General features: G+C 42.7%; 1 protein-coding gene across 2 annotated transcripts; it reads left to right on the forward strand.

The window, feature by feature from the left end:
- The first annotated feature begins 2,881 nt into the window (after window positions 1-2,881).
- LOC138722866 (histamine N-methyltransferase-like) lies at window positions 2,882-17,637 on the forward strand. 2 transcript variants are annotated; one of them, XM_069861547.1, is made up of 7 exons: window positions 2,882-2,979; window positions 3,938-4,134; window positions 5,044-5,096; window positions 8,954-9,061; window positions 12,525-12,655; window positions 13,239-13,332; window positions 16,362-17,637. In XM_069861547.1, the coding sequence occupies exons 2-7, from the start codon at window positions 3,998-4,000 to the stop codon at window positions 16,715-16,717; spliced, it is 879 nt and encodes a 292-aa protein (XP_069717648.1). In that variant the 5' UTR covers window positions 2,882-2,979; window positions 3,938-3,997; the 3' UTR covers window positions 16,718-17,637. The 2 variants fall into 2 exon arrangements, with proteins under 2 accessions (XP_069717648.1, XP_069717647.1); XM_069861546.1 differs by lacking the exon at window positions 2,882-2,979 and having other exon boundaries at window positions 3,881-4,134; window positions 16,362-17,636.
- The last annotated feature ends 1,370 nt before the right edge of the window (window positions 17,638-19,007 follow it).

The raw sequence follows: 19,007 nt of genomic DNA on the forward strand, positions 1-19,007 counted from the left end.
AAACATGAAGGAACAATGAATAATTTGTGGCATACACAGGGCAAATATTTAATTAAGGCTCTGAACACTAAACCACAATGTGATAGCAGACACGGGTCAGAACTTTTTCCATGCTTGTGTTCCCTGGGATAAAACTACTCCTAATAGGGCTGTGGAGCTTGCACACAATTTGGAAAATGCTCTTCATTGCTTAAGCCCTGGAAAGTAAGCGATAAGCAAAATCCCAGCTGCTGGCAACAAAACCAGTTGAAGAGCCAAGTAATCTATAACGACAAGCTTCTATAGGCAAACTGTGAATGACACTGTACATTGTCGAGTGCCACACTCTGAGACAACTGTTCTCAATTTGTCAAGAGTCGCATTTCTTATATACCAGCAGCAGGGCTTTATTTGTCATCCAGACCTAAATTAACGTGTTGATAGCTCTCCATGTCTAAACGCTCCCAGCGTGCTGGTGGCCATGCCAGGTGTATCTTATGGACGCACGGTCAGTTTGGACCACGCAGAGGTTGCCGGGTGGACACGGCAGGCAGGGTTTAAACAGCTCCCTCTGCCTCTGCTGCCACACGAGGTTATGATATCACTTGCTCCTTTCTCAGGCAACAAAACCTCCTCCATGCTGCCACATCACAGACCCAGGGGTGGGACGGGACAGCAGCAGCTGGGAAGGTGGCCAGCCCGGAGTGCGTCCCAAGCACCGCAGCGGCATCACTCCATGGGAGACTGCAGCCCTTGTGCGTAAGTGCAGCTGCCCGTGAGGCAAGCACGAGCTTCACAGCTTGTAGTAAACTCCTCCAAGAGGGTTCCCTGCTTTGCTAGCATTCAGCGACAAGCCGTAATCCTGTGTTAATAAACCCAGGTTCCTACTGCAAATAGTTTACAGCTGAGGGCACGCTCTGTTTTCTGGTTTCATGTGGAAGGTTTAAAAAGGTTTACAGTGAGTTGAAAGCAGGTTTAATTCTTCTAGTGCCAGTGCGAACTGGGGGTGGATCAAGTGACTGCAGTGTAAATGCAGAATCCATTTTTGAAACTCCTCGATCTATTTAGGGATCTACATATAAATTTGGATTATCACTGAGGGGAGCACACCCAAGAGAACATCATTATCCAAAAGTTTACATCGGTCTGATTCAGAAAAAAATCATTTTCTTCCTTCTCTTTACTAGTTTTTAAAGTTAACTGGCCACAACTCAAACAGCAAAGCACATCATGAAATAAATGGGGCAAATTCAAACAGCCAAAAGCGTAATGAAATAAATGAGACAAATTCCTTGAACTGCACCTAACAGGAAAATGAATCTCTGCTGCTCATTAGAGACTGCGAGCAGAGAATCTTGGCAAATTAAATCACGAGAAGTAGAGGGAAGCATAGAAAAAAGGTTGATTATCTAAATCCCCTCTTATTAACTGCAAAATATTTTTTCAAGATTGAAGGTAGTAAAATAAAATAGTGGCAAATGACAAAGCCTCTTAATGCACTTAAGGTAAAAAATGAGGAGTTGAGCAGAGCAGAGGAATGGGTAAACATGGAACATACCACTTTCTTTTTAGGGTAGGCTAGCAGTGAGTAATTCTTATCTAGCATATATAGGTGTTTGCTTCCTTACCCTCTCTGGGAAAATTTATACTTGATTTCCCCAGATTAATTCAGATTTTTCTGAGAATTTGAGTGCTCATCATCTGGGAGAAAGAAACGGGGATGTTGGTGAGCCCATCCAAGGCTCACGTGTGGTGGCTGAGCAGCGTGGGCAGCATGAGCAGCAGATGCCACCCTGCGAGCCTGAGCAATGGTCCTCCACCCAACAGAGTCAATTCAGTTCCATTTTTTTTGTCTCTTTGTCTAATGCACGGGCCAGACTGCTTCTCTTATCTAACACCACCAGGCTCGCAGAAGCAGGCGGCATGAAGGTGAGCTCTGTGGATGGGGGGGGCATCGCCTTCCCATGCTGCTCCAAACTGGCCCTTGTGGGCATCCAGTAATGTTTTTAAAGCTCTCCCATCACTTGTTACCAGGCCCCTTTTATCATTGTTGTTGTTTAGCTTACTTGGGTTTGCTGGCTTTTGCCTTGAAAGCATCCTTGCTCTCTGAGAGGGTGGGACACAGCAATGTGCTGAGACCTGTGTTAGCATTGATGATGGTATGGGTGGAAACCCCCACCTTGGGTCCTGCTCTGGAGGTTGCTGCTGGTCTTTGGGACTGCCTCAAGGCCAGTAATTAACGGGTTTTTGCTAACCGACCTAACAGCTCTAGCAACAGCACGCTCTGGAGGAGGTGTATCACCACCAGTCTTCAGTACGCATCCTCCTGGAACCTTTGGGATGTGGCTCATGGAATACAAAACCAAAACATGTCACAAACTGGTTGTGCTCTTTGGCACGAGCAGCAGGGAAGGCGTGCAAAGCCAAGCAGCTCACAATGGCATTGAAAAGGGGGGAAGGATAAGAAGGAGGAGCTAGGGGACTGCAGCTGCTCAGCATATTAGCTACCCCTAGAAATCATCCTTTGAGGAGAGAGGACCAGAAAGAGAATAAGGGCATAACCAGGCAATGTGGACATATCAGGGGAAAATTGTACCAAGCCAATCTTTCTGTCGGGGGTGTAACAGTCCTGATGTACAGCGTAGAAGGAGGCACCCCTATACTGAGACTTTAAAGTTGTCACTATCTTGTATGACTTTCTCATAAGCAAGCAGGAAACACGTGGCCTTGTTGAGACAGCTGCTGGATGGGTGGAAAATTGGTTGCACACTTTGAAAACTTCTCAGCATTTCAGGGAAGTGACAAGTATGAAACTCAGCCCGTTCCTGTTTTGCGTTTGCATCCCTGATTTGGAGGAGGGACAAGACTGTTAGTCAGTGTGCAGCTGGGAGGAACTAGCAGTACAACAGAGGGCAGAATTGTTATTTAAAGGGACAAGAGAAGTAGTTTGGAAAGAATCCCCACCCAAAGCCCGTGGCTTCCAGTTCAGCAGTCACATCGGTAAGTGAGAGAAAGGAGTGTGGGGTCTTGGTGGGATGAGGGAAGCTGTTCCAGCTGCACTGTGGACCTCAGTGGGTCGGAGGCTTAGGCGCTTCACTTAAACAAAAACAGGGCTTGGCTAGAGACAGTCCAAAGGGAGCAATAAAAATATGAGAGGTGACTGGGACTTAACCTCTGCAGGAAAGTCAGATCTGATGGTGAGAGATGCAGTGTGATCCTTAAGCCCTGGGGCTGACAAGAAGGAAGAGGAACAGTTTCTCCTTGCCAGTTAGGACAAGATGTGATGGACTTAAACTGCAATTTAAGAGGGGATGCACACGTCTTTGTGCAGATTTCAAGGTACAGCCCAATGTTTCCCGGTAGCATGCTCTGTCTCCCTTGCTTTTAACTCTGTGTAAATTGGGTTTAGCACAACATCCATTCCAGTAACTCACGTGGCTTTCATGAATTAACTACTTTGCCCATGGGAATCATACCATTATCTTCAGAGGAACTAGAAAAATAAAGAGTGCATTTATAGGGTTTTTATTGTTTTCACCCCACCATCAGCATTCCCTTTAAGAACATCAAAAGATTAAAAAAACAGATAGAGACATCTGCCAGCATCTCTGGAGATGTGTGTTGCACTTTCTTCTAATCCAGACCAAATCTTTGGAGCCTCTCCATGCCTTCAAGAAATAGGGAAATTTTTCATTTATTTAAGAACTGTCTAAAGACCCTTTTACTGGGTTTTAAGAGAGCCCTGTGTCAGCACAGTTAGAAAATGCTGGCATTTCCTCTGCGCAGATTAAAGATGATGTATTGCCCTTTGCTGCTCAAACCTGATTTACAGCTTCTATGGCAAAATTGCATAATACTTTTTTAAGTGCTGTGAGACGCAGTAGCCGGGCTGAGGATAGGGAACAAAGTCCAGGCACAGGCTTTTTTTTTTACCTCCCTGGTGTTATTCCTTCTCTAGGTCTGAAAAAAGAGCTGCAGGGAACACTCTGCCCCCTCCTACGCCCTTCCAACCCCAAGCATGGCATCACCCATGAGGAGCTTGCTCACCAACCCTGACAGATACCTCCAGTCTTTTCGCCTCTTCCTTGCAAATTCAACAGAGCACCAGTGCATGCAGGAGTTCGTGGAGAGGCAGCTACCAGCCCTGATAACAAGGTAACATGGAGTTGGCCATACTGAGCTGAAGGACAGCCCAGCGGCACCGTCCCGTTGGAGGGGATGGGCACCAGGGTCTGCCTGCGAAAGGCAGATTGCTGTTCCCCGCTGGCCACCCGCCTGTAGGTCTCTGATAGGACTTGGCTGGAGATTTCATTTACACATGTTCCCGAATGGCTGTTCTTCAGGACAGAGCCTGCCTAGCAGGGAGGAGATAAGGCTGAATTGTTTCCTTGCATGCTTACCCTGAAACAACTCTAAAATGCAGTAACAGATATTATGTTCCAACATTAAATTTGATTGAAAGCATCTTTTTAAAAGTAATCTTTTCGGGTTATACTTAGAGTCTCTCTAGTATATGTAATGACACTCCTCCTTTGCCTGCTGCTGCATGTTTTCTGCTGGACCCCTCGCTTTGTGGGCTGGCTTGGGCAGCGAGTAGCTGGGGTCAAAGCCTGGTTCTGGGGACACCCTTCTTTGGGTCCAGGGCTTTATGACTGTCAAAGTCTCGCTAAGGGATTTTAAACATCTTACACACTCCTCCCTTCATCCCCATTTTGCAAAATGAAAAACCTCTACAAATAATTTTTAGGTTGCTCATCCAGATCTAGGGAGGTATCTGGTTCTCGGGGCTCAGACATGTAGAAGATACATACCTGCTGCTGCTTGCATGCACTCACAACAAAAGCTCCTCTATGGATTGCCAAAATAACTGGATAACAGGAATCTCCAATGAGCAGAATTCTGAATCTCATCCCTCATGCCAGCTCACAGGCACACCAGTACATGTGCATGCTGCATTTGATTTTGTCTTGAAGATTTTAGTCCTCAAGGGATCTCTTGTTCTTCACTAAATGGATGTAACCCTCTCTATTGCCTAACTCTCCTAAAATGTATAATGTTTTTCAGTATTGGAAATGAGAAGCCTACAATCAATATTCTGAGCGTTGGTGGTGGAGCAGGTATGCTATGGACTTCAACACTGTTACGCTTTTCTCTTTTTTTAATAACAGGGGATTACAAATTGCAGAAAGGAGTGGGAAATAAAACTTTTCTTGAAAAATCAGCTCCAGAGTACAGAGGGTGTTAGCTGGTGTGTGCCCACATTGTCTGAAAACAGGTTGTGCCTCCCTACCCTGATTGTTCTATGTCCTTCATGAGAAACTTCCCTCTGCAACATCATTCCTCAAGAGCAGAGAGCAGCTCAAACTGCCTCATGTAGTTTCCACATAAAAACAAAGTGTCATAATGTCCTATATATCTCTGAATATTAAATTTTACTGGCATTACAATTGGTCTCCCCTGTAACTATTTACTGATGGGGTACCTCCCCATCATTGCTGCCTCCTGTCCTGTTACGTGACAGCCTCAGCTGACATCTGTATTGCTTGTACATACTTACTGATCACCATCAACGCACAAGCCCCTCCTGGAACTACTGTCACCCAAAACACTGAACTGAACATAAGTTCAAGAAGAAATCAGAAGGAATAAGCCTCTTATCTGAAGTTCACTGGGTGGAAAAAACAATACCAATAACATCAAGTGGCTTCTTCTCATTAAATTCTTGCTTAAGTTCCCTCATAATTAAAGCTTGTGTTTTCTAATTCTGCTCTGCCCATTAAGTCATCAAAATTAAATTTTATAAGAACAGTTAATTTAGTTTAAATGTTTTAGCCATACCGTCTCAAAAGACTTATCTCAGCTTTGTTAATCTCTCCAAAGAAGTAAAAATAATTGTACGCAAATGGTGGATGTTCGTTATTAAACAGACGGTGTGACAGAGCAGGAATGTTGCTCTCCAAACTAGGGAAACCATTCTTCTGCCCAAGCAAATGTTTTTAACAGGACCACTTTACTTAGAGGGGTACCTAACTTCCCAAGCAGGGACACTCCAGCTTAGAATAATGAATGGTCAATCAACCAAGAAAGGGCTACAAGGATGATTGGAGGGCTGGAGCACCTCCCATACGAGGACAGGCTGAGAGAGTTGGGGTTGTTCAGCCTGGAGAAGAGAAGGCTCCGAGGAGACCTTGTAGCAACCTTCCAGTATCTGAAGGGGGCTACAAGAAAGCTGGGGGGACACGTTTTACATAAGCTTGTAGTGATAGGACTAGGGTGAATGGCTGTAAATTTTAAGAGGGAACATTTAGATTAGACAGAAGGGGAAAATTCTTCACAATGAAGGCTGTGGGGCACTGGCCCAGGTTGTCCGGGGAAGTTGTGGCTGCCCCATCTTGGGAGGTGTTCAAGGCCAGGTTGGATGGGGCTTGAGCAGCCTGGTCTGGTGGGAGGTGTCCCTGCCCATGGCAGGGGTTTGGAACCAGATGATCTTTAAGAACCCTTCCAACTCAAACTATTCTATGATTCTATGATAACAACTTACAGGCAAAACTCATTTTATGATGTAAAGTGCCCCTAAACTACTAAAAATCTGCTCCTTGCTGGCTTCCAGCTAACCATACCTGATGTCAGAGGACAGTGATGGAGCTCCTGCCCTGGCCCCATCCACCCCTGCGCTTTGTGGAGAGGAAGCACAGAAAAAAAACTTTTAATTTCCACTTTTCCACCTGGACAGACATGCAAACCATTTAATGTAGCATCATATGCCCTTACATTTGCCCATCTACAGCGTCTGCCTTCGCCTACAGCCTCTGCCTTATTAAGTTCACACTCCAGCACTCTGCACTCTGTACCTTTAAAAACCATAAAAGTCATCAACGCGGCTATAAAGTAGCAACTGTGCTATAAACTATCCTGTTATGTAAAATGTTTAATTAGAAACTTAATGGTGAACATAGTGGTAGCCTTTAAAAGGTAATTGTGTTGGAGAGTTTAAATAATTCGGATAGCCTAATTGCCAAATTGTTGATAATGCAAGCTGCCACAGATTTGACTGTAAAATGCCTCAGGACACTTGTTTGCATATAAAGGAGCTAACTGAAGTCAATTAAGGCTGTGGATTAAATTATGAATCAAAGGGGTGTTTTTTTGGTTAAAAACAACACAAGGGTGATTTGGCCACAAAAGAGCGGAAGGGAATGTATTAACCTATACACATATGGAAATGCAAAATTCAATTTTTTTTTTTATCAGGACCTGCACAGTCTTTTCAAATGGCTAATCCATTTTATGGAAAGTTAGTAAAGCAACCGAAAATCAGAATAGTGTAGTAATTCGTTACAAATTCTGTGTTCCAAATTTTTACCACAGCAACCTGCAGACAGCTGCCTTTGCTCTGAGTTTTCAAGAGAACACAAGTTTTGCAGTGATAGCAAAGCTGCAGCTTTCTGTTGCTTCAGAAATTCAATTTCCCTCCCTCAAAGAACATGCTTGTGGAGATACCACATTTATTTTGGTGTTATTTGTTGCTTTAAGAAAGGCACATAAGTTTGAAAAAATTGAACTCTCCCTCACTTTTTATATCAAATTCTCAGAACATTAATGAGCGAGTGAAAGTTGGGCTGGGGCGCCTGGTTTTAACATATGGTATATGTAGTGGGGTCAGAAGCAAAGAGAGAGTTCTCCATAGTGAATATTAAACTTCTGGATGAGAACCTGGTGGGGCAGGTTGAGCTCTGGGGAACACATTGCAGCTATTTAATCCCCAATAATTTCCTTTTGAACGTCTCCAAATCTTATGTATAATGGAGCTATCACTGAAGTGGTGGGAGCCCAGGGGTATTGAAAATCATGAGGACGGGCAGAGGCCATACAGTGCAGGCCCTCCATCTTCAGTCACTCTGCAAGGATCTGTCTGGTCATCAGGGTGAACTTCCATTCAGTACATAATTTTGTTCATTTGCAAGGAATTTTATAATGTGGAGTTTTGTGCAAGCACAAGTACATCTTTCAGGACAAAGCGCAATATTTGTCTGTAGCTTGACCCCTGGATTGTTATTTTTCACCACAGCTACTCTCTGCTTTACTGTTTTTTCCCGAATTTATTTTTCTATTACTTTTTCAAACTAAAATTTATTCAAGCACGATAAGCAGAAGTGAGCCCTAAGAAAACTAAGCAAGCCAGTCTGATATTGTCCCTGGACCTATGTCTCAGGAGCATCATCTCCCTGAGTATCCTATGTTTCGGATGGGGAGAGGTGGACAAGAGAGATAGCAGCTCTTTTTAAATTTTGAAATGCTATATCTATTGGTAATTCAATGGGTGAATTAATTGCAGCTAGCCTGAACAATATCCAGAGAGAACTATTCCTCACAAAGAATGTACAGTCTATTCTGGGATATTCTATAAACAGAGGCTAGATAAACATAAATGGTATGTGCACTGTTCATCTTGATTTTGGAAAAAAAATCACAGGACACCAAAGACAAACAGAGGTAAATGTTTCTGGTTCCAGTATAAACACATGTTCTCTTCTCCCTCACCCACTTGACCTGGTAAATAGTGAGATGATTTGGCTAAAAATGCTCTTACTGACTCCTAGAAATCCTGTCTTGGGATAGCAGAATTGGTGCCATCAAAATTATTTAGGATCTTCTCCAGGAAGTTAGGACATGTCCAGAAAATATAAGATCAAGCCACACACATGACTGTCTTTGGATTTCCCTTGGTGGTGATAGTCAGAAAGAATGCATGAAGGCAGTTTGGACTGGTATTTCAGTTTTTATCAAATCCTAGAGCTAAACCCTCTGTGGCAATCTGCTGAGAATACAAAGCAATCACATGTACCTGTATGGTACATTTACTGTATTTGAATAGCAGGTATTAGTCTTCAAAACTGGGAATGTGATGATGGTGGACATAACATTTGCCTGAGCTTTGCTTTCTTGTTGTATTTGATGTTGCCTGCTTCCCTAGGTGAGATTGACCTGCTGATCCTCTCGAAAGTACAAGCCAGATATCCAGGGGTCACCATCAACAACGATGTGATAGAGCCAAGTGGTGATCAAATCTTCAAGTACAAAGGTATTCTTACATTACAAAAATTAAATTTACACTATACTCTAGATGCATTTAAAAGAGTTGAGCACTGGATGACCCCTCATTCAAAAGCTTTCTTTTAGGAATTGACTCTTAAATGCTAAAAAAATCACTATCTTATGCTTTTATTTTTTTTTTTTGCCATCATTGCTTTTCAGCAATGTTGAGTCTCTCTTTAAGATCTTAATCTCTCACACTATAAAGAACTCTATGGGACAAACACTCAGACTAGACAACCTTTAAAAGCCAGGCAAGGTGGGTGATTGCATGGGATTAGAGTAAGAGCCCAGCATTTCAGAAAGTTCTTCTCCTTCAGCTTGCACCATATTGGGATCCTTCCTCAATATCAAAGGTAAAATTTTAGTGTCTCATGGTAATTTCCACATACCTTAAAAATATGTTTCCAAAAATATGGTGAACTAAATTAGTTGCCATCATTTGAATTAGAAAATATGGAAAGGAAAGCAAATTGAAGAGGAAAGATTTTTACTGTGTGCTCCATGGCTTAGAACTTGTTTCTTCCCACCAACTCCAAGGTCTGAGTAACATTCAGGAAGGAAAGGAAGCATTTTCCCAAGAAGACTGAACAGTAGCAAGGATTCTTTTATCAAATTGTCCTGCAAAGCAAGCATTAAATATCAATCCACAGTTTGACTATCACTGGATTAACACCTCCCAGACTTTACATTAGCAGGTAATTATGGTTTTGTATGGAGGTGACACCAGCTACACCCTACATGGGGTGAGCAGCCCTGAGCAGAGAACACCTTGTCAGAAAGTGGCTGCTGAATGGATATGGCAGTAATGAATGAAGCTCGGCAGCAGACTATGTTGTTGGAAATGCTCCAAACCATAGTAAATACCAGATTGTAAAACCACGCTGTAAATCTCCAACTCTCACTTGTGCTTAAATCCTTAAAAACGAAGCATTCCCGGTATGAAGCAACTTGTAGAAGTCTAAGAAAAAAAAAATAAGAGTAACAATCCCTTTCTCCCTGTGGTGGGAGAGTTCAGAGTCACTGGAAGCACCAAAGGCTCCTAGGAAACACATCATTTTTTTGTCTCTGCCTCTGTATTACATGGACCTGATCTTTGAAAACGTCGCCCATGCAGAATCCCGGGAGCTTTTTTATTGGTCTAGGCTGAGATAGTAAAGGATGGGCAGCAGAGCACCTGCTCTGTTTATAAGACAGTTTGGGCACTTGAACATAGCATTTCTGTCCTGTCTGGGCCATTAACCATAGGCTGTGTGGAACTGGATTTGCACTGATTCTTCCTAGTGGTCTCATCACCTACCACCAATTAGCTGGCAGTCCTATCATACTTCAGTGAGTTTCTTCCCAGAAGGAAATTAAAGAAAATACAAGATGTTGTCCTTATTTTAAGTTTTATGCTAAACTAGAAATGAAATATTCATCTGAATTTCTTTCTTTAAACTTTCTTATTTAGTAATTAATCATGTCCCTACTAGGTATCATTAATTAGGTTTTTAAGCCCTAAGTTTTTTCCAGGCAGAATTGGAAACATTATCTGTGCCTCTGAGGATTCAGCAGTTATGTTTTCTGCCTAACCAGATACTTTCTTCTTGGGAAGGATAAACCACACTCACTAGAGAAACTTCACACTGGGACATGCAGTGATGACAAATTGAGGTTTACCTTAGGTGTGCTGTACAACAAAGGCCCTCCTCAAAGCCCCACAGCTGTGACTTCTCTTCATTCCTGATCCACGTCCAGGTGAAGCTTCTTGGTGACCATGATTGGAGTTGGTCACACCACAACTAACCCACATTGCCACTGCCTGCACTCATCTAGGGCACACCATCAGCTTCTGATCCAGAAAACAATCCAGGCTGAGCCCAGGAGAAAACTGAGAAAAATTTTCAACAGTTAAGACGATGTGTTTTGGCTTCAGATGAATCTTTGGGCAGAAGCCTCCTATAATCAGAAGGAATTTGTCCTTTCTGAAATTTTTACTTCAAAAGCCTGCTCTGGCAAGCAATTCAGTTTTCTTCCTAGTGTTTCCTTGCAGACTGACTAGCAATTGATCTGAACCGCCTTGCACCAGTGTTTGTGATGGTCATATGAACTGCTACTGAATGAAGCTGGAGTTTAAAACAATGGATTAAATCTAAACTGCAAGCCCTGGGGCCAGTGACTGTTAAATGGAAGTGAAGAGAGTAACAGCAGTAGTGTCCAAAAAGAGTGGCCCATTTCCAGCCATAAAAGAGAGGAGGCAAGCACCAATGCAGCATTTTTTGCCTGTCCGACAGGGATATGTCCTCATCGGAGCACAAAAGGAGAAGCATTGTGATTAGTGGTGTAAAGGTGCTGGTCTTGGCAAATCCTGTTGCTTGGAACATGTGTTCTGTAGCTAAGGCTTAGTCTGCCTTTGGGCCATTTAAAGTTTTAAATTTATGTTCACTTCATCGAAGCACAGGAATCGCATCAGGGCTAGCTTTGTCCTGGAGCAATCTCAAGCGCCAGGCAGGAGCACAGTGAGATAAGCTCCATATGCCAGCAGATGGACACTAGTATTCCAATATCCTCTAAAATATGACATTATCCCTCAGTTTTGCTCTCACAAAAGTAAAGAAATACAGTGGTGAGCCAGGCCCTTGGTGTAACTTATTCCTTGAATCTAGTTCTCCAGCTTTCTGCTTTCCTCAGTTGCCAGATATGCATTATACTGAGATCTGAAAGTACATTGTGTATCATTTTTTACTTGAGTCGTTGCATTAAAACACTATTATCTGTTACCTGAATCAGCTGGGCAAAACTGTGGGCTTTTGAAAAATGTCATTTGTATCAACACAACAAAGGCCAATGTTGGGAGATGGGTGCTTGCTCACAGAGCAGAGCTCCTTCCCTCTCGCACCATCCTCGCAACACACTCCTCAAGAGAACCATTTGCTTTTTCTACCCTTCCCAAACTTTAAATTGTGTTATCTCTCCCAAACACAATCCCTTTGATCCATCCTCAAGGCCCTGTGTTTACTTGCTCAATCTCTGGAAACCCTTCTCCACGTCTGTCTTCTGTTCAGTCATGAGGGGCTTGGGTGGCACCTAAGCCAAGGGACCATCAACTCTTCTCCCATTCAGTATGAGATCTGCTGCTCCTGGCCTCGTTACAGGTTATCCCAGCCAACACATTTTAATGCAACTTCAGCCAGACATAGAAACATTTCTTTTTTAAAAAAATGTCGGTGGAGGCTGGAATAAGAGTGTGAAGAGGAAACCATTAGACCTCCTAAAGACTCCATCCTACAAATACCAGGGCAGCCTCTTTCTCACATTTGGGCTCAAGGTTTCCAGTATTCTACTGCTATGTTACACTGGTACCAAAACTCTACCTACATGTGACTTTTGGATGTATTAAAGCTCTGAATGGAATCCAGTCCCATATTTGCAATCGAGATAACTCTGTCCTACCTTCTCCCATACTTCAGAGCTTGTGGCTAAGACCCCAAACCTGGAGAATGTAAAGTTTACCTGGCATAAGGAGACAGCTTATGAATATGAAAGTCGAATGAATGCGGAAAAGAAGTCTAAAAAATGGGACTTCATTCACATGATCCAGGTAAAATTCTCTGCAAAGTAAATGTTGTCAAAGGCTTGGCTGTTGAAAGCATGCATGAAGTGTGTGACCTCATTATCCACTCTAAAGGGAAGAAAGGTGAGTTTCTTTCCCTGTAATTTGAAGTACTTAAGCATAACTAAATTGCAAAAATGAAAGATGAGTTACAGCAAAGCAACTTTGAGCACAGTAGTCCTATTAACCAGGCTGTGGGTGGCAGCCAACTAAAAGTACATTTTAACTAGCATTTTCATAGCTCCTTGTCCTCTCTGTGAAATTGCCTGTGTATTTCCAAGTTTGCTGAAGCCATTACAAGCCGTTTTCACTGCTAAGAAAGGCAAATCATTTTTATCCCAGGTTAATAAATGAACAAGAGCTTGGTCCTAGGAAAGCCAAAGAGCAGGCAAGGCAGTGACAGCCCTGAGCTTGTAGTGTGAGCCCACTGCATGTGTTGTGCTAATGTGTCTTGTTGTCCTGCTGCTTTTCTCTCCAGATTGCCTCCATTTCTTTTCTTTTACCTGGTGATACCATTATAGTACCCACACAGACCTCACCATATCTCTGTAAGCATCTCTGCTCTTTCTAGATGCTGTATTATGTGAAAGATGTCCCAGCAACTATCCGGTATTTCCACAGCCTCCTGGAAACACAGGCGAAGCTCCTCATTATCCTGGTGTCAGGTGAGAGCTGCTCCACCAGCACTGCTCATTTAGGCAAAAAGCCATGAGGATCTTTAGGGTTCCTGTGAGTTCCAGCTAGGAAACAATACACACTTTTACTCAAAACATCTTTATTGCCTGTAGAGGTGAATTGGCTGCCTAATAAAAGGTGTCCACTCATCTCCATCCACTGAAATCTGCACACCATCTCTCTCCGTGCAGCTCAATGCCGCAGGTTAAAAAGCCAAAGGCTTTGTGAACCGACAACCCCCTGCAACTGGCACAAAAAGCCTTTCCCTTGCCCTCTGCCCTTCCCCATCCTACAGCCTGGCCAGTGATGGATGGAGCAGAGGGTGAGAGGCTCTGTCCCATGGCTCTACTCACGAGAACTCATTCAGCCTCTGCTATTTTCTGTAAAAGGCTTTTCAGGCTGGGCACCGCACTCTCTTGCTCCTGGAGACTTGTGGCATTAAGCAAATGGGTATGACGGGGCTCAGCTGTGCCATAGAGCAGGTGTTAGAGCACATATGGTTCATTTTCTTCTCAAACTGCCCATTTCCTTAATACCATCATTTTGGGTGGAAAACAGTCTTCTTAGTTCTTCTTGCTTCAGATTTGAAAGAGATGCTCTGTGGTCAATCTAGAAGGAAAATGTGGCAATGAAGTAAATTATGACCTTTTGATACTGTGGGCAAAGTATGCTAGAGAGACTGCAATAGTGAGATCTAATTTGACTCTGGAAAACCTTTAATTTAACTCACAATCTAGGAAATTCTAGTAGTGTAAAATGTCACATCTGATCTTTTTTCAGGGATATTGTGTCAGTTGTTTGGAGGTTTAAGCATAATTTTTTATTTAATTATTCACTTCTGCAAACTCTAATGTGTTTGATGAAGTTAATTTTTTATGCTTATGAAATGTCCACAATGAAGAGGCACTTCTCTGATTTGAACTTATTCAAATAATTTTATCCATAATGTTTTCAGTTGAAAGTATTTTCAAGCAGCTCACTACAAGAAATCTGTATTCTAAATTGTCTGAGTCACTGTTCCTGTTCTTTGGCTGAAGGAGAATAGATAATATCAGACTATTGCTGATTACCTGTGTATAGTTAGTTGAAACAATTTTCCAATATTTTAGCCTGTTCCTTTGGATATTCATAAAGTGTGAATTTATGAATTCACAGGGAGGAACATGTATCTGTTCAAAATTAACGTGATTACAAGTCTTAATTCGTGAAAAATATCTGAAATCCTTTCTTGGCCAGGTGACTCTTGTTTGCTGATGGAGCAGAATGGAGCAGAAATTGCTGGGACCAGCAAGAACATGGGAGAGAGGAGTAGGGCTCACAGTAGCAAAGAGGAAAGGAAGAGGGGAACCTTGGGGGAAAGAGTATAAAGAAGGGAAGGAAGGAAAAAGTGCTATGAAAATAAGCACTGAAGCAAAAAGAGGTATCGAAAGATAAGCAGAACAGAGCTCATTTCAAAATATGAAGGTAACGTCATCTCCAACGCAAATGCATTAGGATGTGTTAATTAAAAAATTCTCTGGGAGGAGGATGGATAGCAGAGGGCTTGGTCATTCAGTTAAGGTTGCAATCCCTCCTGCTCCACCCCTGCTGGGAGAAAGGGTGAGTTACAAGAGGTATGCGATGTTATTTTTAACACATTTAAAAAATTTGTTTACATCGCCTTGAAAACAAAAGTAGTGCCATATGCTGAGCCTATGGAGAGCTATTATAATAATGCTGCGTTCAGGTAGTGTATAATTGCTCGGCTCAGAGATGGCTTTGAGTCACACAACACTGACACCAGCAAATTTTCTGCAATTAGTGCACTGCATTCAATTTCCACCAGGTGAAAGAAAATACCTCAGCCCATCTTCTAAACACCAAACTGTTTATTTGACTATAAATAACTGTTGCAGATAAAGCAGTTGCAAAAACACCGAGCAACTGGTTTTAGTAGTTATGGAGATTTATAGTCATAACTCTCAAGAGCTGCTCATTAGGCTCCAAGTTATTTTCATCCCATCCTGTCGTTCTGGGTGATCCTTTTATAAATCATTTAGAGAAGAAATGCTGAGTCACAGATCCAGGGTGAGCGAAGATAAAGATGTGAAGATGTATCTGGGGAGGCTTCAGCTTACCCAGCTGGTTTTCTTTGTGAAACATCCCTTGAGAAGAAGTGCGTGCAGAAGCCTGTGCTTGGCATGCTCTCAGTTCTGGAGGTGAATGCGATGTGACAGGAGCCTGTTCATTCCTCACCTTCATCTTTGCACACCCAAATAGAACACAGCCAAAACGTCCTTCTGGCACCACCGGGGAGGTCTGCTTGGGCTGAGGAGCAGCCTTCTTGTTGCCCAGAATCAACAGCATGTGAGCACGATGGGAGCGAAGGCTGAAGGCCAGGAGGACAGTGCAGTTTCATCCTGGGCTCTGTCTATCTCACTCTCTTGTCCACCACACATCCAGCCACACAGAAAACATGACCAGGGTTTTGCAGCCTATGTATTTCACATAGCAGAGAGATAATTTACTGGTAATAAGTGATTCTATGAAGATCATGTGTAGCTCAACCACAAAGTAATTGGATGAAAGAATAGAAGAGAACTTGGTCTTTTGAACAGGCAGCTGAACTCTAGGGAATAGTTTAAATCAAGAAGATGACACTGCATAACTGGTGTTCAGCATGTAGACTATAGAAGGATGTCCCTGAGACATACTGTCCATGTGTATGAAGCAGAGGGGTGCAGCATGTTGAGAGTGGAAGGGTGAAGGACTAAGTGCACTGAGCTGCCCTGAACACAGCTGTGGGGTCGGTGGGAGGTGCTGGAGCTCCGGGAGAGGGGATACGTCGATCTGCTCCTAGAGTCCCCAGTACTCCGAAAGGCAGCCATCTCCACCATACCCCAGGACACGTGTCCCAGCTTTGGAGAGATCCTGCACGCAATGAGGACAACTGCTAAAAAAACCCAACAGATGATCAAAAGTTTGTTCGAATAGTGTTTTTCTTTAATCTTGTGCATTTCTCTGGTGGTTTATCTCTCAGGAATGAGTGGCTGGGAAAGGCTGTGGAAGAAGTATGGGTCTTCCTTACCTTTAGATGATCTCTGCTCTTACGTCTCCTCTGCCGACATCAAAAGGATGCTGGATTCAGCTGGGCTAAAGTACCAGCTCTATGAACTCCCATCTTACATGGACATAACGAGCTGCTTTATTGAAGGGAGCAAGGATGGGGAGCTGCTACTGGATTTCCTGACAGAAACCTGTGAGTTCTCTAAAACTGCTCCCCCCGAACTAAAGCGCCAGGTGATGGAAGAATTAAGAAAGCCTGAATGCAGTGAAAAAAGAGATGGCAAGGTGCTTTTTAATAACAATCTGAGTGTAATAGTGATTGAGCCATGAGCGACCTGTGTCTTGGCTCTTGAAAACAGGCCGACACAAACTGTTAAGAGCTGAAATATGTTTTTCATACTTTATAAATCTCTTGGTTTACTTCAGTACTGATATTAATTTTTACAGCCAGTTAAGAAATCAGTATTAATATATGTTGTTGTAGGAGATCTTTAATATCCAATTAATTTTGCAGTAATCTATGAATGTGTAACTCAGTAAGCAGATAACTGTGCTTTATCATATGGATGTTGTATAATCAGATGTAATTTGGACCATCCACTCAGGCACTTCACTGACCTTTTCCAGTGAAAGAGTCATGAACTATATGTGGTTTCACCATCTCCATTAAAAAGCTCTCTACAGACCAGATAACCAAATTATAACTTCTTGGTGCAGCTGGCAAGAGTGGAGGCTCAGAATGACTGACCAGTTGTGTGGCTGCTCAGCAGAATTTCTTGGGCTTGCTGTGGCTTCAAGATCTTATTCATCCAGTTACTGTGAAAGTGGGCTCACACCTTCTACATGGGATGGTTGCCAGACCCTGTCTCCCCAGCCACCTCCATTTAATGGCATTGCTTCTCTTTTCCTGTATTTTCACTTTTTTTTTATGATGTTGCACCTGCAGAGCTATTTTTTTTACAGAGTCCATACTGGTACTGCAAGAGGGAGGTATTGAAAGACAGTCAAGGCACAGCAGTGGTAAGAATCATTCTGGCAAGGTGGATTTCACTAGTGAGCCCTGATGCAAAGCTTTTATTAGGAATCAGCTACTGCTGTCACATAGGTCTTTTTGTCATTCTTAGTTAACCACATAAACCTTGCTGCAGCCTTTCACTAGCCTGGCAGCGAGGGCCATGTATGGCTTGTGAGCTTTGTAATAACAAAAAATAAAATCTGATGCCAAACTGACAGATTTCAGTGGGATTTGTTTCATTTTCAATGGAGTTATATCAGGTAAATCTGTTCAATATATAATATAGGATGTTCAGCAAGAAGATGCTTCACCTCCTCGGTCCCTTCTCCATGTGGCATTGTCTCCAGTCTAGTAGTTGATGCATTTGTTTTGCTAAGTGACTTTACAATTTTAAGAAGTGTCGTGCTCTCTAAAAAGCACAAGGGATGGTGACTCAAATGACCTTAAGAGTCTGAATACTTAGTTTATCCAATGAAGCAGGTGTGATTTCTGCCACTGAAATAGTTCATTTCAGTGTTGAAGTGGTTTATTTTAGGTAATGCTTTAGCAGCAAGCAATTATGTTTTATTTTTGCATATACATTTCTGATACAATATAGGTTATAAATGATTTGAAGTATCTACAAGAGGCTATATTGGGTCTTAATAGCTGTTTATAATTATTTGAGGGTGGATTATTTGAAGCACACACTTCTAGTCATCAAATATTAATTCTAGTGTTATTTAGAATGTTTCCATGATATTTCTGTATTTCTCAGCTGTTGAACAGAACAATGTCTATTACCACTTTTACACAGTACTACATGCAGATCCCTGAATTAGAAGACCTCAGTAGATCTGTAAGCTGCTGTGGTGACATGCTGAAATGGGAAAGGAAAAAAATCTCTCATTAGGACAGATTGCTGCATCCACTTCTAATGGGAAACAAATTAAAGCTACAATTACTTTCGTAGCTCTTTTGTGCTGCCAGTGACCTTTTCTGAACGGTGCTTGCAAAGGAGGTGACCGCTGAATATTGCCACAACAACCCTGTCAGAAGTGACACATCCTTGGGAGCCACAGAAATGCCAGAAAAAAAAACCCAAACACCCAATTCAATCACAAAATGCAGCAGCAAGACACACATGCACATCCTGTTTGTTTTGCAATTTAGCAGAGGCAAAGAAATACAAGAAAAATGCATTTTAGAATTTGGGGGGGAAGTTTGTTCTGAAAATGTGGGAGAGAGCAGGAAAGACGAGGAAGAGCAGAGATGATCTGGAGAGATGAGAATGGGGCATGACCAAAAACACGCACAGGAGATTCAGTGTGAATGCATGCGAGAGCTCCTTTCCCTCTTTAATCAGAAAAGGAGAAGCTGGGGAGAAGGAGTGTTTGCTGGATATGTGGAGTTATTTAGGACCTTATTTAAAAGCAGAATTAACGAGGGTAAGGCACTTATACCCCTGGCTAGAGAAGAAAACTCCCTGCTTAAAACCAGGCACATAGGGGTGGTCTTCTGCCATTGCTTTTTCTTCTGAGGAGAATTTCCTTAAGAAACTGGAGGAGGAGGGTGGAAATAGAGTAAACTCTATCCTGTATATGCAGCTGCTTCTGTTAAGGGGCT

Source organism: Phaenicophaeus curvirostris, chromosome 7, assembly GCF_032191515.1.
Source record: "Phaenicophaeus curvirostris isolate KB17595 chromosome 7, BPBGC_Pcur_1.0, whole genome shotgun sequence".
NCBI classification, from domain to species: domain Eukaryota; kingdom Metazoa; phylum Chordata; class Aves; order Cuculiformes; family Cuculidae; genus Phaenicophaeus; species Phaenicophaeus curvirostris.

What these genes read in the sequence shown, in the direction of transcription:
- LOC138722866 (XM_069861547.1), top strand. Translation starts at nt 3,998, where the DNA reads ATGGCATCACCCATGAGGAGCTTGCTCACCAACCCTGACAGATACCTC. An exon ending in GAGCGTTGGTGGTGGAGCAG is followed by an intron (nt 5,097 to 8,953) that starts GTATGCTATGGA and finishes CTGCTTCCCTAG; the next exon opens with GTGAGATTGACCTGCTGATC. An exon ending in CCTCATTATCCTGGTGTCAG is followed by an intron (nt 13,333 to 16,361) that starts GTGAGAGCTGCT and finishes TTTATCTCTCAG; the next exon opens with GAATGAGTGGCTGGGAAAGG.